This window comes from Globicephala melas, chromosome 1 (assembly GCF_963455315.2).
Source record: "Globicephala melas chromosome 1, mGloMel1.2, whole genome shotgun sequence".
NCBI lineage: Eukaryota > Metazoa > Chordata > Mammalia > Artiodactyla > Delphinidae > Globicephala > Globicephala melas.
In genome coordinates, this window is record NC_083314.1 from 169,084,516 (window position 1) to 169,112,372 (window position 27,857).

Consider the following 27,857-nt stretch of genomic DNA (forward strand, 5'->3'; position numbering starts at 1 on the left):
TACTCAGAACAGTGCCCGGCATGCAGTGACCATCAATACACATACGCCACGGGCTTCCCTGGTGGCGCAGTGGTTAAGAATCCGTCTGCCAATGCAGGGGACACGGGTTCGAGCCCTGGTCCAGGAAGATCCCACATGCCGTGGAGCAACTAAGCCCGGGCGCCACAACTACTGAGCCTACGCTCTAGAGTCCGCGAGCTACAGCTACTGAGCCCACGTGCCACAACTACTGAAGCCTGCGTGCCTAGAGCCCGTGCTCCGCAACAAGAGAAGCCACCGCAATCAGAAGCCCGTGCACCGCAACGAAGAGTAGCCCCTACTTGCCACAACTAGCGAAAGCCCGCGTGCAGCAATGAAGACCCAACACAGCCAAAAATAAATAAATTAAATAAATAAATTAAAAAAACAAACAAACAAAAAAAACATATGCCAGTCCTGCAAACAGCCCCCTAGAAAAACCTCTTTCTGTTCCTTCCTGTAGCACTTCAAATTGCACCCACATGCCAGGGCTCTTCTGGTCGGGCTGCATCTCCTGCATCTCCTGCCTCACTCTCCTGGTAGTCAGCTCCCCCTCTGTCCACCAGGGACCATAATCACCTACAAGGCAGGAATCAGCTCCCCTGCCTCCACCTGCAAGGCTCAAAGGCTCACTGCATTTAAAATTCAGCACAGCAGAACCTGTTAATAGCCCTTAGATTAAACCATAATCACACACTGCTTGGGCCACACTGGAGAGTCCTTGAAGGCCCTGATGGTGCCTTGAGCTCTCTCTCTGCTCTGAGGAAGGTAGTAGGGACGGTGGGGACAGGAGGAGCCTGGGTGGCAGGTCTTGGAGGTAGCAAGCTCTGGAGTCAGGCTGCCTGGGTTTAAATCTGCACTTCACCATTTACTAGCTGCGGCCCCAACGTCTCCGGGCTTCGCTTTCCTTAAACTGGACCTGCTAATAGCCCCACTGCAAAAGGCTTGTATACACCATCATGTAGCGCTGAATTCAGGTGCTGCCACGGACAGCAGTGGGACCTTGGGCAAGTTCATCTCTACGTGCCTCAGTGTCTCCATCTATAAAATGGGGGCATCCCTTTCTCACCGGGGGATTAAACGAGACAACCTTTGAAAAGCTCTTGGCACCAAGGAGGCACCCGGTAAACTCTCGAGACGGTGGGGCATCCTTATCCTTTCATGTCACTTGCCTGGCCAACTTTTGTCAACGTTTACTTCCCCCTGGTAACTAGCATGGGAAATGAGACCCAAGCCCAATTAACTGTGACGGCAGAAATGAGCTTAGAAATCAAGCTTTTGCTTGTTCCTCTCTAACGTACCCGCATCACTTAGGACTTGAGCCCCGTGAACCCACCTCTTTTTGTCTGAGAGTTAGAAATGGTCTTGTTTGGGATGAAGGTTGTTTTTGTTTCATTTTGCTTTATAAACAGAAACACTCCCTGGTTTCTCTTCTGAAAGGCTGGGGAGGAAGCTGAGTCAGGTGGGGTGTGGTGAACATGAAATCGGTCACCCTTCCCTCGCCGTGGGTTTGGTGAACCCAGTCAACACACACTGACACACACACTGACACACACACTGCACACACACTGCACACACACACTGCACAGCCGCTGCCGCGCTCAGGATTGCATTTTCTGCTCATATCTCTAATGGCACAAAGAAACAACAGCATTCTCCTGGAATGCAGTACAGCACTGTGGAAAGAGCAAGGGCCCTGGGGTGGGGGCGGGTCCCAGACCCGGGGTGGAATTCCAGCCCCAGCGCTTGCTAACTGAGATGGTGACTGGGCAGGTCAGGAATTGGTGGAGCCCGGCTGTCATCCACGAGGTGGCATCCCTGCCTGTCCCAGAGGGTTACAGTAAGGCTTAGTGTTAATGGATGTAAAACTTGCAGAAAAGCACCATGGAATTGAAAGTATCCCAATGACACTACGTTCTCTTCCCTTTCAGGATGATATCCCAGGTCCTGGGTTCTACAACGTCATTCACCAGTCGCCTGTGTTTGACAGTGTGTCGTTGTCTAGGAAAGGGACGTGTACTTTTCCCTCTATGGTGAGAACCCCTTCTCTGAACATTAACTGCTCGGTACTTTCCTTCATTCATTGCATAATCATACATTGGACAACTGGTCCCTTCTCTCCAAAGGCCCGTGGTTCTAATTAGGAGAGTAACTGCTTCCTCAAATTTCCTGCAGGTAAACTGGAGCCTATGTCTTTAAGGAATTTTTTTCCCCACTGCTAGTGTTGCCAGAGTGGGAAGAGAAGCTAGAAGAATATTCAGAACCTGATCATCCAAAACCAATGTTGTCAGTGTGGAATGGACTTACAGATGTTTTCTTGAGATTTTTAGGCAGACCAGGAAAAAAGTTATTATTATACATCTTGCCCTAATAGGACTTTTTACACTGCTTAATCTAATTGGGTTATTCGAGTTACTGAGAAATCTGATGGGACCAAAAAGAAAACAGGCAGCAGGCAGGTAATTTAGTGATATTCCTCTCCTCCCCATTTCTCTCCTTTGTAAGATGTGGGTCTTTATCTTTGTGGAAGGCTACAACCGTCAAGTAGTTAAACGAAGTTCCAATGTCTCTGACCAGACCTGGGCAAGGATAGTCTTTATTTGAACACCTCTCAGTTGCCAAGAAAAATAGATATAACAAGGAGAAAGGGTCAAAGTAGGGTAAGACTAGCTGAGGGAGGAAAGTGAAAAAGAAAGCAAACCCAAACTCCAGCATTAACAAAACACATATGCCGTCTGTCCCTTTAAAACTTATAATAATCTCTTGCAAAAATGTATTACGATACCTGACACTGGAATTGATTTTTTTTAAAAAAAAAACCACACACAAAGAGACCATTTAAGACACACTGAATGCAGCCACTTATTGGAATTCAAGCTTGGCAGGGTTGAATACTCAAGGAGAAAACCGACTTTGGAGTTAACTCCTTATTAACAAAGACGTTGAGGTTGCACATGCCCCCAGTGAGTTCACAGAATAACCACGCCTCTACTTCTCCTTCTGTCCCAAGCCCTGTGAGTAAAGAGACTCCAAAGCGATCTGCAGAAGAAGTACCCCCTCCCAATGGCCTGGCACAGGAGACAGGACTTGAGACCCAATCTTGACTCAGCCGTGGGTTCTCGATGTGACCTCAAGCACGTCACCCTCTGTGTCCCAGTTGCCTCATCGAGTGGAGACTCCCTGGAGGCGATGGGCAAATTGACGTTGCAATGAGTAAAATAGACTTTGAAATTGCAGAGCATTATAAACATGTTGAATGTTATGATTGTCACCACCTGAGTCACAAACAAGACTTCCTGCAGCACCTAGGTTTTCTCTCTGAGACGTTGCCAAATAATGGCACTGCCCATCCCTGCCTGGTGCCAGAGAAGGCACTGAATCAGAGCACACCATCAGTTCCCTGCTAGGCTTTACATGTAGTAACTTTCCAAATGACGTGGCTGGGCCACCTGGAGAAGAAGGGGTCCAAGGGAAGCTCTGTGTGTGACAGGATCCTGTGTATGACAGGATCTAATCAGGTCTTTAAAAAATTCAGACCAAACCCCAAAGAAGGCAGAAGGTGAGTTGTTCAGGCTTCCTCTGCCCGCTGTGATGGATATGGGGGTTTCTATTTCTGTTTGTAAACACATAAGTTCCTATATCCTTGGGAAGGGACCTTAAGTGGTTGGTGGAAGTCTGTCAGGAGATCCCCACATCTCGCCTCGTTCCTTCCCAAACTGGACGAGAATTTCATTCCTCCTCCCCTTCTTTTGCCGCCTTTCACATTCAGTGCCTCTTGTTTCCGGATCCCAATTCCCTGAGGGAATTAAAAGTAGTCCCCATCAGAGAAAGGTCTGCCTTACTGGAGCCAGCATGGCCAGCAGGAGCGTGTCTCTCTGGGTGAGGCTGACCAAGAGACTCTGGGGGTCAACACGCTTTAAAAACTTCCTGATGACTCTTGGAGCAACAGCGCCCAGCCTTTTGAGAGGACCTGTCATCCGCCTAAATTCAAATCATCTGAAGAGCGTCACGACGGTATTCCAAAGCTTTGCTCCAGAATTATTCACGGGACGGACTAGGAAGTTAAATGGGGCAGGTGGGAGGAGGCGTCCATGGCCTTTCTGTATTTGTGTGGTGGCAGCAGCGGCTCTGGAAGAGCTGGACAGAGGTTCATAAATGCCAGCATGTGGCCAAATTGGAGACCGGAGGCCTGGCAATGAAAAGAAAGCCAAGGGGCGGGGAGGGTTGTTTGAGTGACCGTCAACTTCAACTAGACTCAGACTAATTCTACTGCAATGCTTTATGAAACTTTGCCTCAAATAGGAATTTTTTAGTACAGTTTTTCCCAAAGGGTATGTTAGTAGGTATCTTAAGCCAAAAGATTCTATGATGGAGAAAGGTTGGGGAAGGCTGTTTAAACAAAGCTAGACATGGGACTTCCCTTGTGGTCCAGTGGGTAAGACTCCGCACTCCCAATGCAGGGGGCCTGGGTTCAATCCCTGGTCCAGGAACTGGATCCCACGTGCATGCCGCAACTAAGGAGTCCACGTGCTGCAACTAAGAGCTTGCACACTGCAACTAAACATGCCACAACAAAGATCCTGCATGCTGCAACTAAGTCCCAGTGCAACTGAAATAAATAAATAAATAAATATTAAAAGAAAAAAAACCCCAAAGCTAGAGAGGTTTCTTTATTGCAGACCTTCCCAGAGCACTTACTACACCAACGTGTGTTATGAATCTTCAAAATGGGAACATGGTGTGAAACTTCTCAAATTTATTTGACCCTGGAACTCTCTCCCTGCTGCCGCTACCACCAACACAACCTTATCTCACAGACCTGGAAGGCCGAGGAACACACTTTGGGAACTAGCGCTTTAGAAGAACACCCTCTGCCCACTCTGTTGGGTGACTCAGGATAGACACGCTACAAATGGCAGCACCAAGGAAGGTCTGACCTTGCCACCCTTCTTCTGTAGAAGTGAGAAGGAAAGAGCAGAGGTGTGTCTGCCCCGTCGGGCACAGCAGATTTCGGGTAGTGATTCTTCCAGAGCTAAAACCTCCCACAGGCATTTATCAGCTGTTCGTCTTGTAGATGCAAACGCATTGCTGTGACTCCTCTCGGCTCATTCTTCTTCACAATGGATATCTGATCCATATCCTCTCATGGAGGCGAGAATGTTGGTTCCAACACTTCGCTAGCTGAGGAAGTTCAGGGTCCTCATCTGTGAAGTGGGGATATTCATAATATCCTCGAGCCAGGGTTGTCATGAGGATCCAATGCAACGCCCCTGCAAAGTACTGGGTTAACTATTGCCCCAAATGCAAAGGTAAGGTGAGTCCAAGGCTGGGGTGACCTTACTTCTGGGAACATCAATGAATCCTTACAGTTAGGAGGAGGTGGAGCTGGGACTCGAACCCAGGTTAGACTCAGGACAGCTAAGACTCTGGAAAGAACACTCCTGCTTCTGGTGGCACATCCACCCACATTACTGGTGGTCCATGAACCAGATGGTGAGGACCATTGCCGCCACGTACAGAGTGAAGTCAGGCGAGGGGCTGATGCCTTCCCACACCTCCTCCACTTTCTGCGCTTGTTTATTGACCCCTGTCAAGTGGAGGAAACCCAGGGCAATGTTCTCAAGCTTTTACCCATAAAATAATGACATTTTTTTGTTGTTGTCTTATCAGACTTCAATACTTGCCATACTATCCCAGGGTAAGGTGATGTTATCGCCGAGTTTTTATGGCTTTTGTCCCTGTTCATTTGGCAAACATTGATTCTGTTTGTTTTTTTTTTAACTGAAAATAGTTTATCATGGCTTCCTGGAAGGAGTAGGATTGGTTTCTGTTGAAACAGCAAAAATATCGTAGAGTTTTATGAAATCAGTGATTAGGTGGTGGATAGGAGGTGTGGGTGGGAGGCAAGCCGTATGGAGCCTTGTACCCTTAAGATGTTAGAAGCAAACTTGTTATTTAGGAAATTTGGATTATTTAAACTTAGAAACAAAAAGTGAGGGTTTTACTCAAAGGAAAACCAAGGTTGGAAGAAGCAAGTCTAAAGCGTCCCATCATATAAATCACCCACCAGCTGATGAGTCAAGTATAAGTGTCCTGAAATGAGATTGGGTGGAAATGCTTTTATGGAAGAATTATCTTTGCCAAGTCCCAAACATAAGATGAATAATTAGAGTTAGTTTACAGAAGTTAACACAGGTCTGAACTTGCATTTTCCAAGAGCAAATTCTCAAAGCCCAAGGTCATTTTATCATTGTTACCGGGCAGGGTTTCACCTTTTATAAAATGTGTTTAGACCTGGTGCTGGGCACCATCTTTTTGACATCGGCCCTTCGGAGCCATAAGATACGTGATGATGTGGATTCCCTGGACTTTCTCCTCACAGTGTGACCGACTGGACACCATCGTCTCTAAATACCCTGCAGCTAACGCGTACACTATACCATCACGTTTTGTTTCGAAGAAAGACTTCAGTAATTCCTGTTCCAGCATGTTCCAGTTGCCAAGCTTCGTGAAAGTTCTCAAATTTGAAACTCCCGCACCAAACCATTACAATGTAAGAACACTGCCTGTGCTTCTTAAATATATATTGAATTAATGGTTTGCTAAAATAAAAGAAAGGAAGGGGGGAGCTTTGGGGAATAGCATTTACTGCAGTTGGTAAGCCAGTTAGCATTTGCTGACTACCCAATGGCTACGTGAGGCTGGGCAAAATTCTCACAGGGAATTTGCAGAAAAATGTGGGCAACACGGAGGTCAGTATAGAGCAGTGGGAAGACCACTGCCCCGGAAAATACTTACTGCAATTAGTCTTATCACATAAGTTTTCTGGGACGGTTTTCTCATCTGTAGCAATGATTATATTACGTACCACTTTATCTGCAGACACTATTATATTCTTTTTTTTTTTTTTATTTGCGGTACACGGGCCTCTCACTGTTGTGGCCTCTCCCGTTGTGGAGCAATAGGCTCCGGATGCGCAGGCTCAGCGGCCATGGCTCACGGGCCCAGCCGCTCCGCGGCATGTGGGATCTTCCCGGACCGGGGCACGAACCCGCGTCCCCTGCATCGGCAGGCGGACTCTCAACCACTGCGTCACCAGGGAAGCCCTGACACTATTTTATTCTTGCAGGGAAAATAAACTTCTGTCTTCCCATATCAGAAAATTGGGTTTTTTTAACAGCAGTGGTTCACCATTTCCCCTCACTTTGTAGTGACTGAGGCAGAATGGTGTGGTTAACAGGTAAGAGACAGACTCAGGTTCAAATCTTGACTCTGCCATTTTCTAACTGTGTATGGCTTTGGGCAAGTCTCTTAACCTTTCAGGACTCAGTTTATTGATCTGCAAAGTGGGGTTATATGTCTACTCCATGGTGTTAATATAAACATTAAATGAGATAGTCTAGGCTGAGTGCTTACCTAGCACAATATCTGGTGCACGAGGACTCTACAATACATGAAAACTGGTAGAACTGTCTTTAGGGAAGCCCCGTTACCTCTTGAGTTTCAATTGTAAAAGGGAATTAATTATACTTGCCCTACAGGGTTATCATAAGAAGCATATGAGACTACAAATATGAAAGCGCTCTGAAATACCTAAGACATGAATTGTACATAAGGTAGTAATATTATTATACTATATTTAAGAATATTTTGGTCTTAGAATACTTCATTATAAATTTCCTTTTTCTTTTATAATATTTATAAATAATATTGATTTTTCTGACTACAAAGATCCTGCCTACCTTCTATGATGAATCCAATCAATTATAACATGTTCAAAGCAATACAAGTGCCTGCTAGGCCAGCATGGTCCAAAAGGAATATCAGTATAACAGGAGCCACATACATCATTTAAGTTTTCCTAGTAGCTACATTTAAAGTAAAAAGAAACAGGTGAAATTAGTTTTAATTATAGATTCTATTTAACCCAATATATTCAAGATATGGCAATATCTAATCAATATAAAAATTATTAATTAGATGTTTTACATTCTTTCCCTCATATTAAGTCCTTAAAATTCAGTGTATATTTTATCCTTGCAGCACATCTGAATGTGGACCAGCCATGTTTGCAGAGCTCAATAGCTTCATGTGGCCAGTGGCTACTGTTTGGGGTTGTATAGCTCTAGATAATCTTCTCTTAGGGTAATCAGAGCCTGAAAATAAGAATGATGATGATATGATGAAGCACTTTTCACGGTCTATGTGCTGTTCTAAGAGTTGTGTACTCACTTATTTCATACTCACAAGAACCCAGGAAGTGGATTCTCTTATTCTCAATTTACAGAAGAGGAAGCTGAGGCTCAGAGAGGGGAAGGGACTTGCCCAAAGTTACCCAGCTTGAAGGGACTGTTCCCACATCGGTGAGCATGGGCAGGTGCCAAGGTATAAAGCTGGGGAGCGATCAGAGTCCCCATGTTCCAGCCCTGCCGGGCTTCCCTTCATAAATCCTGTGGCTGCTCTGTGCCAGACCAGTGATACAGCTTAGATCCCAGTGGGGAACTCAAGATGAGAACTAGGAGACAGACAAACAAAATATTTACTGTGTGGCCAGCTCTGAGGGAGACAAACAGTTGGAGCCTGAGAAAGAGAGTATGTGTGGGGTGTGGAGGTTGGCAATACCATGTACTTTAGACTGGGTGGTCAGAGAAGGTCCTGAGACAAGGATTGAGGGAAGAGCCAGAGTTGGGGGAACAGCATGTGCAAAGGTCCTGGGACAGCAAACACCTTAGCCCATGGCGAACTGTAAGAAGGTAGCTAGAGGGAGTTCCCTGGTGGTCCAGTGGTTAGGACTCGGCGCTTTCACTGCCGTGGGCCCCTGTTCAATCCCTTGTCAGGGAACTAAGATCTTGTAAGACGTGTGACGCAGCCAAAAATAAACCAAAGTATCTAAAGTAGAATGAACTAGGGGGGCTCGGGGGAGAGGGGACGAGGAGAGGCCAGACAGATAGGCAGGGACCAGTTCATGCAAGGCCCTAAAGGGAGGGAGTTTGAATTTTGTTCTCTGTGTGCTGGGAAGCCCTCCTTGAGGAGGATAGGAGGTGTGGAGTGATGTCTTCTGATGTACCTTTTAAAAAAGATCCCTCCAGTTGCTGTGTGGAGAATGGACTGCAGTGTGGGTTAAGGGTGGATTTTGAAAAAACAGTTAGGAAGCTGTCATGATAACAAAAGAGAGGTCGAGGTCGGGTCCAGGCAAGTGATAATGAATGTGCTTGGCCATTGCGGCGTCGCCATTCCTGAGAGAGGGCTGGGTTCCTTGGGAGACAGACACAAGTGCAGGCTGTCTCCGTGTGAGCGCCCGCTCTGCGTCCTCCTGGGGGCTGCTGAAGGGCACTGTGGTGTTAGTGCTTTGTGCCTTCACCTCCCCAGCCCACTGCTCCTTCACCCTGGCTTCCTATCTCCGAGGCCCAGCTCAGGTCCTGGCATGCAGTAATCATGCAATAAATGTTTATGACTCCAAAGGAATAACTTCCTTTGTTAATCAAGAAATGACCATTCCCCATGTCAGGACTCTGCCACCAGATCAATTTTAGTTTGCATGTTTTTTGTTCATTATTGTTTTAATGTGGCTCTGAAAATAATACATGCTCATCATAAAATATCTTCGAACATCACAGAAACCCATGAGCCAGAAAGTGGAAGTCCCTCATCATTCTGCTCTGCAAACAAACATCAAAAACCGGGGGCAGGGCTTCCCTGGTGGCGCAGTGGTTGAGAGTCCACCTGCCGATGCAGGGGATACGGGTTCGTGCCCCGGTCCGGGAAGATCCCACATGCTGCGGAGCGGCTGGGCCCGTGAGCCATGGCCGCTGAGCCTGCGCGTCCGGAGCCTGTTGCTCCGCAACGGGAGAGGCCACAACAGTGAGAGGCCCGCGTACCGCAAAAAAAATTAAAAAAAAAACGGGGTCAATGTCATTCGTATTCTCTTCCTCCAGTGGTCCTTCCCTTGGTTTTGGGATTATGCTGTCCACAGTATGCGTGCGTTTTCTACTTAATTATATCTGGGATTTGTTTTTGCCCATGGCAATACAATGAATCTGCTTCATTCTTTTTTAACCTGCCAGTGGAGCTGACTCTTCCTAGTCTAATGGTGAAATCTTCCAGTAACACCCACACTCAGTGTATACAAAAATGCCCCCTTTTTCTGTTGCTTTTCTGTCTGGGCGAGGAATAAAGCTGAAGTAGTGTTTTGTCTACAGGAGGCTTTTTTCAGACCTGGAGAACAATGGTTGAGTCAACTGGCGAGGAGCAGAAATGCGGTAATCCTGTTAGCCACACTGTGCTTTGAGGCTGTCAAGACCACTCTACCTTTGCTTACTGGGATCCCCCGCTTCTCTGTTGGAAGCCTTTCCCTCGGTACCTGTTATTACTTCCTCTCTGGCGTCCTGGCTCTTCTCCCCGTGTCCAGTAATTAGCCTGGTCCACCTGATCTTTTTGTCTGCCCTCTCGGCAGGCAGTCTGGCCGTCAGGACCCTGGGAAAAGCGAAATTCCTCTGCCTTTGTCAACACAAAATCAAAATGCCATCTGCATTTCTCAAGAAACATTTTTTTTGACAAAGGAGTAGCACAGAAAATCAAGCATCCTGGCCTCAGCAAATAGTTTCACTCATTCAGTAAATATTCCAGCCATTGCAGGCACAATTTTTATTGCATCTTTTATCTAATGAATACAGGAGACTGACTGCAAATTAGCCTTTAAAATATTTATGATTCATCATAAGAATGATCTCAGGGTTCTTTTTTTTTTTTTCCAAAATTATTTTTAGCGTTCTGAACTCACTGGACACTCTCTAATGTATATTGCCTGGGTCAACCAAAATTCTAAATTTCTGGTCAGCCCAAAAAAGTCAAGACAGTGCTTACAAATCTGATCCTAATCTTAAGTTACACAATTTCTTTGTGTGTCCTAAATCCCACATGTATTGAAGGATTATCTGAGCAGTGAGGAATCAGGGTGGGGATATGTAGGACTAAGTGTTCTGAAAAGAAAGAAAATCGTAGAAAACATGATGAAAATAATTTGCCTATGTAATGTTACACACTTTTTAGAAAAACAGATGATTTGTGTTGACCGGCTGTCCCCTACCCCCAACCCAACAGCACTCTGCCTCAAGTGGAGCAGGGATTATCTGATCCATTTTACAGATGAGAAAACTCAAATTCAGAGAAATTAATCCGTTTGAGCAGGATACGCTGCCCTGTGTGCGGGGAGCGAGCCCGGAAGCCAGGGCCGCCGGCTGGTTCAGGCCACCGTCCTCCGTGTTGTGTTGGGTCCCCAGACACTGGCTAGCGATGACAAGCTCTTCCGCCAGTCCAGCTGCGGTGAAGGGGAAGGCATAGCCAGTGTGACGTTTTCCACTCACGTGCGCTCATTTTCTGAAGACAGGTTTAAATTTGTTTGTTTTTTTAACCCCAAAGTGCCCCTCGTCCAGACACAACAACGACAAAGAAAGGCAAGACACTGAGCACACCGTGCTTATTTTCTCCCCCAGGCCTCTGTCTCTTGCTGCAAACAGGCAAACAACGTTTGTGCCCGAGCCGGGTTCATGTCCAAAACCCAGAGAGGACTTTTCACTATTACTAAAACAGGACCTGCCCCAGGTAAGCAGCTGCCTCGCACTGGCCTTGACTTAAGTCTTCCTGTACCAGATCTGATCAGCAGGGCACTTCTCAGGGAGTCTCTTTGGAAGGAGTTAGGCATTGAGGGAAGAGGGGGTGCAGGCAGGTATTGTACAAAGAGGAGAAGCCTGGCTCCCCATTCGGGGGAAGAACGGCGGCTCTGGAAATGGACCCCAGGGCGGCCTATCACGGCGGCCTGCCTTCCAGACCCAGAGCACCTGCTTTGGGCAGCCAGCTGGGGAGGGGCTTCTCATGCCAGAAGTGTGCCCATGCGCATACCCCAGGTGCCCTCCCAGGCGCTGGGGGGAGGCGGGGCACACAATACGCTCTGATCCTTGGACACTCGGCTGCAATATTCCTCTCCTCCCATGTCTACAAAGCGGCTTCATCATCTATCATCAAATGATGCGAAATAGCTCTGTTTATAGAGCGCCTACTCAGTGCTACGTTTTTCCACGCGGTCCTCACACATCTGTCCTCATAGGGCCACACTCTTAGTCCTGTGTGAGGTGAGGAAATGGAGGTCCAGAGAGTTGAAGCAACTCAGCATCACGCAGCTAATAAATGGCCGGCCTAAGCCCAGAGGTGTCTGACTGAGGAACCTCTTAACCCTGTCATCCCAGTGTGACTTCTGAAGCCTCCAGGATTCAGGAACACACAAGGGCTCACCTGCAGATGTTTTCCCTGCTGGGCTGGGGAAAGGCATTGCACCTGTTCTGTGCCCTCAGACCTCCTCCCCACCCCAGCCTTAGTGAAAATTTTCCAGAGGGGTCTGGTGACATAGCAGTCCATACTCCAGGACCACTGGTTAGACTAGACCTTCCCAAACAGGTCCAGAAGACCCCCGAGGGAGCTCTGGGCCCCAGAGCCCAGAGGAGGAGCAGGGAGGGTTTACCTCTGCAAATAATGCTTCTCCGATGGGGGTGTGGGCAAAATCGCAGCGCATGTCAGATTTCAGCAAATCCAGATTAAAGTTGAGACCAGTCTGAGGCTGAATAACAAAACCAGCCCTAATTAGGAGGCTAAGCCTGGCTAAAGCTCCCTGCCTTGCATCACCAGGGGCAAAACCCCACCTTGTTTGTTTATACAGGAGAATAAAGCCAGCATCCCTGGGGTTTGGCCAGAGGTTCCACCAGAGAGCCCCTGGGAAGTGGGCAGCTCCTCCCTCTGGGAGGGTTCCGAGGGGCCCCTTGTAACACAGCAGGAAGGAGAGAGGTGGGAACCAGCATCTTTTAAGCTCCTACTGTGTGCCAGGAGCTTTCAAAACCCCATGGAGGGTTGCCTGGCACATATGTGCTCCGAGAGTGGGGGTTATTATTAATATTATTATATCCCCACTTTACAAGCAAAAATGATATATAGAAAACAGGTGACTAGTCCAGGGTCCCACTGCTGGATTTGAATCCAGCTCGATGCCTGGTGCCTTCAGGACTCTCCCCGCATCCCCCACATTTGCCAGGGGCCACAGCCTGGGGAATCTGCTTCTCTGAGAGAAACAATCTGCTTTGACCTATCAGAAAAACACTGTGGTTTCTGCTTCTCCCCCTTGTGGGAAGAAACCAGATGTGGAGCCATGATTGGCATCCCTGCTGGGTTCCGCCCACCCAGAGTGCCCAGGCTCAGGGGCTGAGGGCCGGGTCTGGTCTGCCTTCAGTTCTGAGCAAAATGCTCACCTTTACACGTTGGCTGGCTGGATTTTCTACAGTCTGGCTGCATCAAACACAAGGCCAAGCACTTCCCCAACATCCTCCTCTCTATTTCTCCTTAAAAACAAAAAAGTTATTAGATCATGGGGAAACAACTATGGTAAAGTGTCACTTGAAAAATGTGGGTGACACGATCGAATCCACTCTGTGGGCCCAACACCATGAGACAGTGTCCAGTGCACGATGGAAAGACCGGGGTAAATACAGCAGAGAGTTCAACCCTGGTTTATTCTGGGCCTTGAGAGCATGAATGCCTTTCCCCCTTGCTTCTGCTTTTTAACATTCTATAATCAAGCGTTGCTTTAAACTATTTTTTTTGGTAGGGGGAATAAAAATAAAAAATAAATATATGTATATGTAAAAAACCCAGAAAGATAATTTTAGAGATATATACCAGTATTATAAATGCTGCTAACTGGACATCTGTTTTTTTTTTTTTAACTTTAGCATATATTGGGACCATCTTTTCATGTTATTAAAAATCCTCCTAGAACATCTTCTGTTAATGGATGCATAGTATTCCATTATCTGGTGGTACCATCAGTTAAGGAACAAATGCCCTCTTGCTGGCATTTAGGTTGTTTTAAATGGATCACTCATATAAATAGAGTGGGAGCAAACATCCTTATAGCTCACAACTTGTGTACAATCAAGATTACCTCCTTACCTAAATTGCCTAATGTGAAATTGCTAAGTCGAAAGGTATGTAAAATATTTAAGGTTTTTGATATTTGTGACCAAATTGCCCTTCAGCACAGAGATAATTTATCCTCCTGCTTCTATGAGAAATACGCTTTCCCTCACCTTTGCCATCAATGAGTATTACCATTTCAATAAAATCTTGCTAATATGTCCCATATTGTTGTTTTCAGTGCTTTTGCAATGAAAAAGTCGATTGTATTTTTTTAAAAATTAACTTTACGGTGGTTAGAAAATTTGAAATATTTTTCCCACCCACAATGCCACCATTAATATAGTTTTTCCCACTTTTCTGGGTTCCCACCTATTTTTACTCACATGTATCCATTTGCACACTGACGTCATAGTGTATACAGTATAGACTGTCAGGCTTTATTTTACTTTTCTCACTCACCTTTATTTTTGAGAACATTGCCATAGGCTTCATGGCCTTTGCATTTACCACCCTCAGGGCTGATATTCCACGAGATTAGGCTGTTTTCCCATAACTGTGCCCTTGTACTTGGACCTTTGGGCTATTCATCGTTTCTCACGCTGTAGCTACTGCTGTTGTGTACATCTTTAGGCTTAGAGCTTTTGCATTATGTTGAATAATTTCCTTAACTTCCAAGTAATAGGAAGCCAGGGTCAAAGTGTGCAGCATCTTGAAGGCCTTTGCCTGGTACTGCCGCTTTGCACCCCAAAATGCCTGCCCCCATTTACAGGGTTACTTGCTCTTTAGGGTGAGACTGCTCCCTCTTTACCCCAGCTCAGATCATTCTCTTCTTCCTTAAAGCTTTGTGCACAGCCAAATTACTTATATTCTGACAGTTTCTTGAGACAAGGCATGGTGGGGAAGCATGGACCTTGGAGAAAGGTGGGTAGGGGTCCACATAGTAGGTGCTCAATAAATATTTGTTGATTACATAATAGTTACTGAGCAGCTACCATGTGCCAGGAACCTAAAATGTTCTTTTTCTACCATAGCCTCCCAGTTGTTGGAAGAATTATTATCCTTAGTTTATGGAGGAGGAAGCTGGGCTTAGGCCCTGGTTAGATGAATGTCCTTTGGCAAATTACTGAATATCTCTGAGTCTATTTCCTCATGTTTAGAATGGAGGTGCTAATACCCACCTTGCAGGGCTGCCGTGAGGATTAAATGAGCCACATATGTGATGCACGGACACATGTTCTCTAAATGGTGAGCGTTATTTTCAGTTATTCCAGGCCCCTTCTACTTGACCATCCTGGAGTGATACTGCCTTATAGTCATTAAATGTATTCTTACTGCTTTTTATTTTTTTGAGAGAAGTTCTTTATTCTGTTTTAAAATTTCTTTCTGCTCAGGGCATTATAATGTCAACGAATCCCTTGTGAAGCAGTCGCCGAAGATATTAATGTCTTGTTTTAAATCAAAAACTGGCCGTGGATTAAAACTGATGTCGACAGGCCCAGGACCCGGTTATTACAACCCAGGAGGTCACATCGAAGTTCAAAAAAAGACTCTTATCCCGTGAGTCCTGATCATCCTGATATTTCTTCTGAAAGGTATTCTGGGGAAGGACCCGAACCTGGGGAGAAAAGGAAGGGGTGTCACAGCTTGGCAGACACAGGCCGAGTTGCTCTCCTGGGGCCCTTGCTGACACATAGCAGGTGCTCAAGAAATACTTGTTGAATACATAGTATTTACTGAGTAACTCTTGTATGCCAGGAACTTAACATCTTCTTCAATGATCATAACAACTCTATTGTAGGAATGATTATTCTTACTTCATAGAGGAGGAAGCCAGGCCTCAGCGAGGCTGAAAGACTTGCGTTAAGTCCACACAGCTAACTTGAGATGCACCTGGGACTCAGGCTCAGGACTGTTTGCATCTTCCAACATTCCCCATGATGCTGTACTCTCCTGGTGCTGGTATTATTCTATCTTTATAATATAAAATCTCCACTGGGGTGGCAGGATATACGAAAGCGGTGAAACTCTCATAGCTTTGTACTGATAGGTTAACAGCCTAGACTTTGGAGTTGGTCAGACATGCTAGATTGGAACGTCAGCTCTGCTATATTCATGCTGTGTGACCGTCAGCACTGTGCTAACCCCTCTGAGCCTGCATGCCCTCGATTGTAAGGTGGGGATAATTTATCCGAACGTTGCTTTCTGATTTAAAAAATATATTTGATGTAGTAGGTACAAATAGTGAGTCAATAACACAAATTTTAAAAGACAGGGATTTGTGTTACTGTTTTTAATCTCCTGTACATTTGATGTTACTTTCACCTCAGAGGCTCAAAAATTCACGGGGCTTAATATTCCTCAAATGGGTCTAGAACTTCTAGAGCTAAGTGCCGTGAAGGTCAGCCGTCCTGTCACTCTCAACAGGATTGGCTGTTGTGAGGGCAGACCAGCAGGGCTGGGACCAAGGGTATAGCCACCTGGGAGCCTCCAGAGAGGTCACCTGGGAGCCTCCAGAGAGCTCAGGCAGCTGGCTGGGCGCAGAGCCACAGGGGGTCAGGAGGCTGGGTGGCCCGGGGAGGCTGGAAAACTGGGTCTACTCGGACCATGAGCCCAGGGCAAGGGGTCAGGGGTAAGGGAGAGGAGCAAGACATGAGCCTGCTGAGTCCAACCCAGGACCTGGGGAAGGGATTCAGACCTCAGATGGAGTCCACCAGCTGAGTCCCTTCTGCCCTTCGGATCTGGGGTTCTGCAGGACTCGGGACCGGGGCGGGAAAGTCTCCAGGAACAGGCTCTCTCCAAACGTCAGGGACTTCCTGCCTCTGGGTTGGCTTGGGCACCACTACACACAACCTTTCCCTATGCTGCCCCCAAATGGAGTGGGAGAGAGGATGGGCTTTGGGGTTAGTAGACCTGAGTGAGAATCACAGCTCTGTCTCTAGCAGAGACTTCTCCTCCCTGAGCCTCCATGTTTCCATGTATTAAGTGGAGATAAGAACCTTATCTCATGGGGGTTCTGTGAGGATTAGATGAGAAAGTGCTTGAAAATAGCTCTCACTCTTCTTATTACAGCAGCTATTATTCTATATCCTAGAGAGGATATGTGACGATAGAGGATGCAGCTGTTTTGAGGCATGGAGGCTCAAGCCCCCACCCTGACTCTGGAAGCTTCTTCAGGGAAACAATGAGAGGAGGGTGAGGGGCACTCGGTGTTTAACCGCCTTCCCCAGAGTGGTGTCATTTGGCCTGCGTCCGAGTTTGGATGAGTGGTTTGAAATAGCCTCATTTTATGGCATTCGCATCTGTCAGTCAGCAGGCCCTGGAGGTTTCTGGTGCTGTGCTGAGGGCTATGGGGGAGCTTACGTGGACAGAGCACCATCCATACTTTCAGGCTCACCTGGCAACAACTCCAGAGCAAGGCAGAGGAACGTGCCACAAAACGCCGGATCGTGTGGGCCCCAAGGTTGCATGACCACACTGCCCCACCAAGGGCGCCAGCTTTCTGATGGGAGCAGTGCAGTAGTGCTGGTGTGTCTGGGGGTATCTGGGGCGCACTGGCTCTCTGTGATGCTTCGTGAATGGTGGCTCCTGGGTTAATAAACCCAGGAAGCACTGCATACAATCCCTCTGCCCCCGGGTGCATCACAGTATACATGAGCTTATTAAAGGCTCTGAGAAGGCCCGCACTAAAGAGACCTGTCAAACCCAGTGTCTCTTAAACTTGGGCTCACCCTGGTGAGTGGACAGTGCCCCAGCCTCCACGGCAGGCTCTGTGGTCTGGGGCTGCTCTCAGCGCCTCCCTGAGCCTTTGTTTCTCCATTTGTGAAAAGAGGGGAAATCTTTCCATTTCTCACACTCTGTGACCCCAGCTTTGCTCACCATGTCACTTCGGAGAGCATACGGAGGCAGTGAACATGGGGGCAGGCAGGACCCACAGAGGAAGTCCAGTATATATTGTTGAGTTGGCATGGAAAGGGTGAGGTTGAGAAATCTGTAATTTCATTTAAAAGCAAAGAGATAAAACGAAAGTGTGCTGTTGGTTATTCCAAAGCAGCATCCACCTGTCTCTGTGGGACGGTGGAGAAAGGGATGCGACACAAAGAAGAGAGACAGCGAGTGTGATAGTATTGAAGGAGTATCCAAACTCCAGTCTCTCAAATTCAAATTCTGTTTCCTTTCCTGTGACCCTGGAGGGAGGAGAGGGGCAGGAGCACCTGAGGGCCCATCCTGGGGTTGTCAGGCCCCGGAGAAGGTCTGCGTTGTTTCCTCCCCATCGATGTGTTGAGACTCTGTCTACATCAAGCCTAATCATACTCAGATCTCCGGGGGCTGCATGGGGCAGTGGTGGAGAATCTGAGAATCATCACAGTGTTTCTTTTGTGGAAGCACGGGCCGCCCAGGCGTCACACGCATGTGACAGGATGTGAGGCCTGCCCTTGTTTCTCTTGCTTGGAAGTGTGTGGCTCCCCATTCACGGGTGGGGCTCCAGTTTGCAAAGATGGTATTTCGGCTCTGCTTTCTTCAGGATGCAGGGAGAACGGGGGAGATGTTAATTCTCGCTGGGGTCACTGGTGCCGTGTTACCGACCCCTGCTGGCCTCCTGAGCTGGGAACCGGCTGCAGAGGCCGTGGCACCGAGGGCATAAGCACAGGAAGGGAGTCGTCAGGCCGCTGAAACTCCCGCCTTCCCCCCTCACCAGCCCTGGGAGGCTGGGGGTAGGGGTGGGGGGGGTGTCACTTAACTCCCTGGGAATTCAAATTCATCCTCTGTGAGTTGGGGCAAGCACACTTTACAACACGCTTGCAAGGATAAAAAAAGATGACTCACATAACTAACCATGTCTGGCAAATTGTAAACTTTTGACGTGCATGATTTGTACTTTCATCGAAACGTGTGAGCGAGCCCTCTGCACTCACCCGATGTTTCTTGAGTGGCCCTGCCGCACAGATGTGGTGAGGGGCTGTAGGGTCGTTGGCGTGGCCCTTTCTGGGCTCCTCGGCTGAAGAACACATCACAGAGTGTCTTTGTTATGGCCACGTTGCTGACTCAAAAGCTAAGAGGATTTACCAGCTTCCGGGGGTCTTTGGAGGAGGCTATCAGCCAGGGTTTCACTTCTGTAGGTTTTCAGCATCCGTCACAGTGCTGACTCAATGGATCAGGGTGAGTCAGGGGAAGGGCTTTTGGAGATCAGAATACTTCCTCCTAGGCGCTGCCTTCCGACTCACGCCAGCAGGGAGGTGAAACACCCACTGACATCTTTCTAACCCTTGATCTCCTTCCTGGAGTTTTTAAACCACTGGTTTTGCTCAGACATGCTGTCCTGTCACAGCCAGAGCCCCATCGGCCCCACTCCAATTTGGGTAATTACGTTGGACCCACCTAAAGTTCCCCTGGGATTTTCAATTAGATATGGGATGCTTCTTCCCAAGCAGCTGTAATCTGTCACCCACTCCCCTGTTAAACAGATACCGCATTCCACCCCAGAGGCAATCGGCTGCCCTTTAATGATGAGAAAAAAATTGCCCCTTTATCCCTCCCAACCCTGGGAATCCCTGAGGCAGAGTGAATCTGTGCCTGGGAGTGTCCCGAGGGTCTCGGATGCCCTCCCCAGGTGACCTGCTGAGTCCTCTGAGACATTCATTATTCTTTGGTGATTTGCAAACAGCTCACACTGGAAGCTGCAAACACAACTTAATCCAGTTGTGGCCAAGTCAGAGCCTTTGACAGATGTTTTTTTCCACGGGGCAGGACCAGGTTGGCTTTTAAAACTGGGCGATGAGGCTCATAAAAATCCCTGGTTACAGTGCACTGTGGCTGCCCCGGGTTTGATTCAGTCTGACCTCAGTGATTTGCCCAGCCCCATGAGGACATGGAAGGACCATCCCCGGGTGGTGATAAAACTGTCAGGTGGGGTTCAGATGCCTGGGCTCCCCTACTCGCTTCAACCCCTCTCCTCCTCTCTGCAGTTAGGCAAATGTCCTTGGGAATAGGGACCAGGGCCTCAGTGATGGATAAGACACCATCCCCTGCATTAAAGAGCTAGACAAGTAAACAGCATAGAAAAGTAATGTGTTTTGTGCAGAGAAGAGAAGAATGGCTACAGTGTATTGAGGGGCCAGCTTCCAGCCCTCAGAGTTTTCACAGACTTCCTACAGCTTCATCTTCCAACTCTCCCACGGGTCAGGATTGTTACATAGAGTTTACAGGGGATGCAGACTCTCCCCGGTGGTAGAGCAGAGGGTGGAATCCAGGTCCACCTGACTGCAAAACGCGTGCTCCTCTATGGAGCCCAGGAAGGGAGGCGGGGAAGGGGAAGGATTGTGGCCCGGGGAGTTTCCCTGGAGGAGGTGAGAAGCAAAGAGGGAATCAGAGTTGGCAGGGAAAGGAGGTGCTCCTGGCAGAAGGAACAAAGGCAAAGGCATGGAGTCATTGGACAACGCTGTGCTGGGTATTTCTGGTCATTTTTTTTCTTTTGGCCGCACAGGGTAGCTTACGGGATCTTAGTTCCCCCACCAGGGATCGAACCTGGGCCCACAGCAGTGAAAGCATGGAGTCCTAACCACTGGACCACCAGGGAAGTCCCTGTGCTGGGTGTTTCTGGGAGGTGACCTGGGAGTTAGGCTTCACTGAGAGGCCACTGGTAGTTTTCCTTTAGCTCCTCTTCAGGGCCTGTAACGGGGGTTGGTCGGAAACCCAAGCGAACAGCCCAGAATTCACGGGTGGAAGGAGGCTTGAAGGCGGTCCAGGGGCTTAGCCTCTGGCTCCTTGTGCCCCAGTCCCGGCCCCATGGAGCACAGCTTGTCCCTCTTCCAGGCTTTTGCCCCTGCTGTTTCCTCTGTGGGAAATGCCCCCACCTCCACCTTTTCTACCCAAAGAATTCCTGCTTACCTTTCAGAGCAAATGTTACCTCTTCTAGGTAGATTTCTGGATTCACCCAGTTAGAATTAGTCTCTCTCACCTATATTCTAACATTTCATGTTAAAAAAAAAAAATGGTACCAGTAAAGCACTCGTTAATCTTCATAACAACCCTGGGAGGCAGGTATTATTATCCACCGTTTTACAGATAAAGAAACTGAGGCCTAGGGAGATTAAGAGGCTTTTCTAAGGATGCACGGCTGGTGGATGGGGAAGCAGAGATTCAAACTCAAGTCTGTCTGAGTGCAAAGCCTGTAAGTTGTCACCGGCCATGATTGTCACTGGCAGTGGATTGTTAAGCCCTCCGGGGCATTCAGGGTCTGTGTCTTAGCACAGAACAGTCTGGACTCCCCAGAGTGCCTGGCACAGAGCTGCACACGGGGCTGACACTGTCCGAAGATCCGGAGAGCTGAGTTGGTGGGGCAAAGCCTCTCCTGGGCATGTGGACGGAGGGGAGGGTGAGGGACCTGTCTCACTCACTCTCAGCAAGAATCTGGTGATGGGCTTCCCTGGTGGCGCAGTGGTTGAGAGTCCGCCTGCCGATGCAGGGGACGCGGGTTCGTGCCCCGGTCCGGGAAGATCCCACATGCCGCGGAGCGGCTGGGCCTGTGAGCCATGGCGGCTGAGCCTGCGGGTCCCGAGCCTGTGCTCCGCAAGGGGAGAGGCCACAACAGTGAGAGGCCCACGTACCGCAAAAAAAAAAAAAAAAAGAATCTGGTGAGATGCTGACCCCCCTGCCCAGCTCCCTGCAGGCTGTCCCTGGTCAGGAGAGTAGACATCTCACAGTTTCCTCAAAGACTCAGGGTGACCCGGACCCATGGAGTAACCTCATGCGGTGATTGGCTCATTCCACCTCTAACTTCCAGGAGTCAAGCCTGTCTGTCAATGATCAAATTTCTGAGGGTGCTCTGAAGGGGTGTTGCAGCCGGAACAAGGAGACGCCAGCTTTTATTTGTAAGGGGAGAGTGGTGGATCACACACTGTAACCAGTTCTTCCACGCAGACTGGAGGGAAAAAAAGGAGGCAACGTTTTTCCCCCATTTTCCTGTGGGCACCTTTATCCTAAATATATACATCCAAGCCAGCTGTTCCTCCATCCCAAGACGTGAGCCTCTCGCAGGTTTACGATGGCTGCCAGCAGCCTCCGCTGGCAGTGGGAGTGTCCACCCTGCCCCAAGGTAACTCTGGTGAGAGGCCCCCTAACCTCACTTTCCTGAGGCTCCGTTGCCCGTCCAGGCAGCGGATGGTGGTGCTGCAAGGGATCGTAGTAATAACACAACTGCTTTTACTGAGGACTTACTGTGTTCGGACGCTCTGCTAGGCATCTTACATAGCTTTTCTCCAGTCATCAACCCGCATATAAGGAGTGAGTGTTACTACTCCTTGTTGCCAGGAACAGAGAGGTCCAGGGACTTGGCTGCCCGGTATTCAGACTCAGGTCTGTGTGACTCTAAAACTCGAAAATTCTCCTCTGCCACAATGCCCTCCCCATCTTGCTACTCACCAAGACTTGAGTTCCAGTGCTGGCATTACCATGAACTTGCTCTGTGACACTGGGTGACTCACTTTCTCTCTCTGGGCACCAACTTCTTAAGCAAAACAAGGATGTTGGATAAGACACCTCTTATCCAAGAGGAGTCTAAGAATACCTCTGCTTCAGAAGGTGTTGGCCAAAGGGCAGCAGAGTTCCAGTGGCTGGGCATCCCAGTTCCCTCCTTTGTTTGGATGGGTTGGCTTTGAGCTGTGGTGAGTCTCCTGGGGCCATTCAAGGTTCTGAGAAATCTCTCTTTCATTTTGGTGAAAGACCTTAGAAGAAGCTTCAGAGTGGGCAGCCCTTCTATTGCATGGCCAGGAGGGTAGGACATTTCCTGTTAACAATTCCAGGATTCCTGGGCAACCCAGCGGACCTCTCTGAATCAAGGCCAGATGGGAGGTCACAGCTGGAAGGGACCTCAGAGGTCGTCATGTCCAACCCCCCTCATTTTACAGATGGGGAGACTGAGTCCCAGAGTGAATTAGTAACAGAGTGAGGGCTCGAATACAGGTTCTCTCTTTCATTTATTCTCTCAAGAACAGGCTTAAAAGACTCCCTTTCCTGAGGGGGGGAAGACAGACCTGAAAACAACTGCAATCTAAGTGGTGATCGTTATTCAGAGGTCTCTTGACTTCCAGCCCAGTATTTTTCCACTCCTACCTCCTGCCTTGCCAAAAACATGTTTAATAAGTTTCTGAGATGTCAGTGCTAGAATGACCTCTAAAGATCTACTAGTCTTGGGATGGCAAATCCTTGGAATTTGGGATTCCTCTTCCCATTTCCTGGCCATGGCAGACATCACAAGTGGCTCACCAATGCTCTTCCCATAGAGCCCAAACGAGGCCTCAGTTCTTTACATGGCGCTCCAGCCAGGCACTACCAAGCGATCAGAGTTGGCACATGGCATCAATGTCTTCTGCCATTCCTGATTAGCTCAACGACATCCGTCATCCACAACGACGAATGTACTGGGCTCTCACTTTGTGCTGGGCCCTGTCCTGACTACCGTGTTTTAGGTGTGTCATCTCCTTTAACCCTGAAAACAAGCCTACAGGGTAGGTGCCATTATGACTGCCCTTGTGCAGGCGAGAAGACTGGGGTCCAGGGTCCCCAGATCACTAGCAGTGGAGCCGGAAGAGGAAATAGGTCTCCCAGTGCCTCGTCCAGTCCTCTTGCAGATGGCTGGGCACTGGGCAGGTCCTGGCTATGTCGAAAAACTGCCATTTCTCCAATAGACTGATTTAGGGACATCTTCCCATTTTTGTCTTTTCTGAAGGAGAAACCCCATCCTAACTTTCTCTGCCCAGCCTTTGCCTCTGCCCCCGAAGCCGCCTCTTCCAGGCCCTGGGCAGTATGAGATCGTGGACTACACGGGGCCCCCCAAGCACTTCGTCTCCAGTGCATCCTTCGTGTCCAACACCAGCCGGTGGACAGTGGCGCCGTCCCAGCCAGGCCTGCCCGGCTCGCCTGGCCCAGGTCAGAGGATTGCTTTCAGTGATTGTAAAAACCAAACCTGGAATTGTTTGTCATTCCTGGGCCATCAAATACCACTGATTTATAGGCTGTTTGCCAAACAGTTTACAGGGGTTAGAGTGGATCTAGAAGACTTTTCGGCTTACACTGTCAGAGTATGAAAGGTGGGTTTTTGTTTTTTTTTTAATTTATTTTTTTAAGGTGAAAGGGCTCTTAGAGATGATCCAGGTCAGGGATTTATAACTGGGGACCATGAATGTTTCAAGAGACACAAAGCTGGGCTCCAGGAGGTCTGTGACCCTGAAATCGTCTGCAAATTTGGAACGTGCAGATATTATTTTCTGTGGAAAAGAGCCACAGCTTTTGTCTAAAAAGTTCATGTTCTTAAGAATGTTTAAATCGTAGGTCTAGTCTGGCGGGGTCACCTCCCAGATGGGGAAGGCCCGGAGAGCAAGGTGTCATAGCCCTGCAGAGGGTGAGCGGAGGGCAGAGGCCGAGACTCTCTCGCCTCGACGCCTTGTCTGTCATGAAATAAAACAGGGCTCCACCCGAGCCGCTGTTTCAAGCCATATAGTTACCCCCAGGATCTGCCTGAGAGCTGACAGTCTGAGGGACTTGTTCCAGGGCGTGGTCCCTGCACTCCCCTGCCTACTTGGAGCCCCTAGCTATTTACCATCCCCGACACTGGCCAGAGTTTATGGCATTGGGGAATGACAGGTGCGCTGATGGGCTGGTGGCGTGGGAGGGGGAAGGCAAGAGCTGAGGTGGCCAGCAGGCCTGTGAAAGTCAGGCTCTCAATGAGCATCGCTGATGCTCCCACCCTGCGGAGGCAAGGATGACTGAGGCTCAGTGCTGGCCCCCGAGGCGTCCCCTTCCCTCCACACACACAGGTGAGTAACATGTAAGGGAGACGGGAGAGGGAGAATATCATCCTCATGGCTCTGTCCTTGGAAACGTCGTGATAAGCCAATAAGATGGCACAGGTTTGACCTACGGGTCATCTGGTCAGTCCAGGCAGAACTCAGCTTGGTCCCGCAAATGTACGAATGCCCCATGGAGTGGTGGGGCCAGGACCCCAGAGACCAGCCGGATCCTCGTCTGACCCTGTTTGGCCCAGTCCTCCAGGAGCTTTCTCCAAGCATCTTCTCCATGCGGGCACCTGGAGGGCAGGTGCAGGCCAGGGCCTGCTGCTGTGATCACCTAGGCCAAGGTGGGCTTCCCTGAGGGCCTCCCAGAGTAAGTACATGCAAACACCTGCCTTCTTGGCTTCCAGTGGGCGCAGATCTACCTGGACACCTCAGCAGCTTCCTGAGGGTGTACCGGAGGCCGTGCGTGGCCCTCGTGAACAAATCAGCATCAGCGTGAGAGTTTCCAGCCACCCCAGGTTGTGGTTCCCAAGCCCTGCGTGGTCCTGGCCGCTACTGTGATGGCTTTCAGTTTTCCCGAAATTTCTGAACTAAATCAAAGCAAACCCGCATTAAGCTGACACCTTGCTTCTGTAAGAGTGTTGCTCTATTCATTTCTTTTCAAATTTCCTACAAAACTCTTTTGTAAATTTCCTTCTGTTAAAAAAGTTAGTGAGTTGAAGAAGGTGGGCAGCCGGAGTTCGAGTCCCGCCTGGGCCAGTTCAGAGCCGGATGACCTAGGCCCAGTCCCTCCCTCCCTGACTCCCCACATGTCAGGTGCAGGGGTCCCGCCGGCCTCACCCGCTCCAACGCCGAGTGCCAGGACCTTGAGAATTGGCCTTTTCTCTCTCAACACTGTCTCTCTCTCTCTCCTCTCACAGCCACATACAAGCCGGAATTCCCCGGAAAGCAGTCCTTTCTCTACAATGGGGACAAGAAATGGATCCCAGTGTTGTAGTCACCTCATCCGAGCTCAAGGAGACCCCCCCGGCCACCAGCTGTCACCCCAGGCACCCCGGACGGTCATTCAGAGAGCGCCCATCTCGTGTGTGACGGCTGATGACTTGGGACGTCCTTGCCCCCTGCCTGGTGTTAGAGCTGGCCTGCCGTGCTTGTCCTTGTCCTGAGCTGCCCCCTGGAGCGTGGACCCCCACCCCACGGACCCCCCTGGATTCCTGAGCAGACAGAGCCCCCCGGGTTACTTGGCCACGTGCCCTCCGGCCTGGCTCGGCCCGCCTGCCCTCAGCCCTCAGAGCTCGTGCAGCTCAGGATCCAGGAGGTGGTGGCCGATGGCAGATGCCCCGTCTGGAAGCCTGCTGCTGAGCCAGGGCTCTGGGGCCACAGGGTGGGCAGCGCAAGGCCACGGCCCCGGCACACTCCCATGCTCTGGCCTTGACCTCCAGACTCCTCCCGGAGTTCCAGGAGCCGGGAAGGCCCACAGGCACTGTGACAGGGACCTGAAGGGGTTGCCTTGCCCTCGCCCCCAGCTCAGCCTCGTGTCTCGCCCTAGGAAGAGCATGGCAGCGTCACCATGGTCACGTGAGCTCATCACTCACTTTCAGGAGAGGGCTCCACATCCGTTTGTTGGCTCCGCGCACAAAGGGCAGATGTGGGCAGGACCCTCTGGGGCCAGAGCCCTGGGCACAGCGGTTCTGAGGGGCGCCTGCAGGTTCTTACTTTTGCCCGGCCTTTCCCCTTCCCTGGCCTGGTCTCCGTCCCTCCCACCTAATGCTCAAGTCCAATATGATCTTTAATGGATCCTTTCTGGCCTGCCAAGTTGGTCCCCCTCAGCAAGAGGATGAGATTCTCAAAGAACCAAGAGGAACTGCAGCTAACCACACATCCCCTCCTTCCCCAGCTATCCACGTGTCTTGGGCTTTTGTAAGTGGAAGCCTCTTGCGCTGCCTCCCTCCCCTCCGCGTGTCCCTCCCTTGCCCTTGGCTTTCTCCTTTGACTTTCCTCCGTGACTGTTAGTCCAGAACTGGCCGCTGACTGCCTCTCCCTTCAGGGAGGGGCGGGTGAGGGAGAGGGAGGGAGAAGGATGGCACAACGGGTCCAGTTAAACAGAGTTCTCATTTCTCACAAAAGCTGGCCTTGTTGTGAACCTCATATTCCCGCAAGTGCCCCACTGCTTTGGGATGAGCGGGAGGCAGCCTGGAGCATGGCGCCAAGAGCGACCAAGGTCTGGACCTAAAGGTGGACACTTTGTGCTGAGTCTGCTCAGGCCCTTAGCTTCTCCTAGAGGTCAAGAGTCGGATCCGAATTTGGAGGTTCAAGGTCAAGCACTTCCACGGTTGGGTGGGCAAGGCAAGGGAGCAAAACAGATGAGGCGAGAGGAGGTCCAGGAGCTGAGGAGGCTGCCCATCTAAAGGCCAGCTACCTATTGCCAGATCTGCAGATTTTTCAAAAGAACCTGGGAAATTTTAAAATGTGAAACTTCTTGATTGGAGATGTTAACAACCATATTTCAATTAAAAACTTTTTGTTCGGGCTAAAGGAAACTCTTCTGCTAACCATCAATTGTCCACTTCGGCGCTAGAAATTCTGGAAGACCCCTTTAAGGCTGACACTTGAAGCTGCACCTTTCTTTGAACCCAGACTCTTGACAATAGGGCCAGACTTGAAGGCCTTGGCTTTTAGGTCCCTCTGACCCTAGGAGACCTTAGCAGGCCACTGGGCTGGAAGCAGCCGGCCCTGGGATCACTGCAGGCAGAGGCTGGCGGGACTGCATAGAAAACAAGACAGGCCGCTCCTCCCTGGGGCAGCTGGGCTGAGCACCAGCAGGTAGGGTCTGTCTCTATAGAAACCCCTCCAAGTGGGGTCAGGAAAGTGGAGAGTCTGGGAAGAGGATGGCCGGGCTGCTCTTGGCCAGCCGGAATCGGGGTATTCCATAGAAGACACGGCTGGAGCTGAGGCCCTGAGCTCAGAGGGTCCGTCTGGGTTGTAACCAGCCTCTCTGAAGATGTCATAGGCTGCTCACAGCCCTGTCCAGCCCTGTGGTTCTCAAGCCCCATCTGTATGGTAGGATCACTTGGGGAGCTGTTATAGAGACTG

At 49.5% G+C, this 27,857-nt stretch overlaps 1 protein-coding gene across 3 annotated transcripts in view; it reads left to right on the forward strand.

Annotated features, from left to right (window-relative positions):
- STPG1 (sperm tail PG-rich repeat containing 1) overlaps positions 1-27,642 on the forward strand; it is a 51,628-nt gene extending 23,986 nt beyond the window's left edge. The window contains exons 5-11 of one of the 3 annotated variants that reach the window (XM_060289009.2): positions 1,950-2,051; positions 6,401-6,571; positions 10,218-10,277; positions 11,511-11,619; positions 15,369-15,534; positions 23,702-23,901; positions 25,685-25,889. In XM_060289009.2, coding sequence (XP_060144992.1) covers positions 1,950-2,051; positions 6,401-6,571; positions 10,218-10,277; positions 11,511-11,619; positions 15,369-15,534; positions 23,702-23,901; positions 25,685-25,761 — 885 coding nt within the window. In that variant the 3' untranslated portion in view covers positions 25,762-25,889. Of the gene's footprint in view, positions 1-1,949; positions 2,052-6,400; positions 6,572-10,217; positions 10,278-11,510; positions 11,620-15,368; positions 15,535-23,701; positions 23,902-25,684 lie in introns of all 3 variants that reach the window. The other 2 variants (XM_060289016.1, XM_030874556.3) reach the window with 2 other exon arrangements.
- Positions 27,643-27,857: the final 215 nt, after the last annotated feature.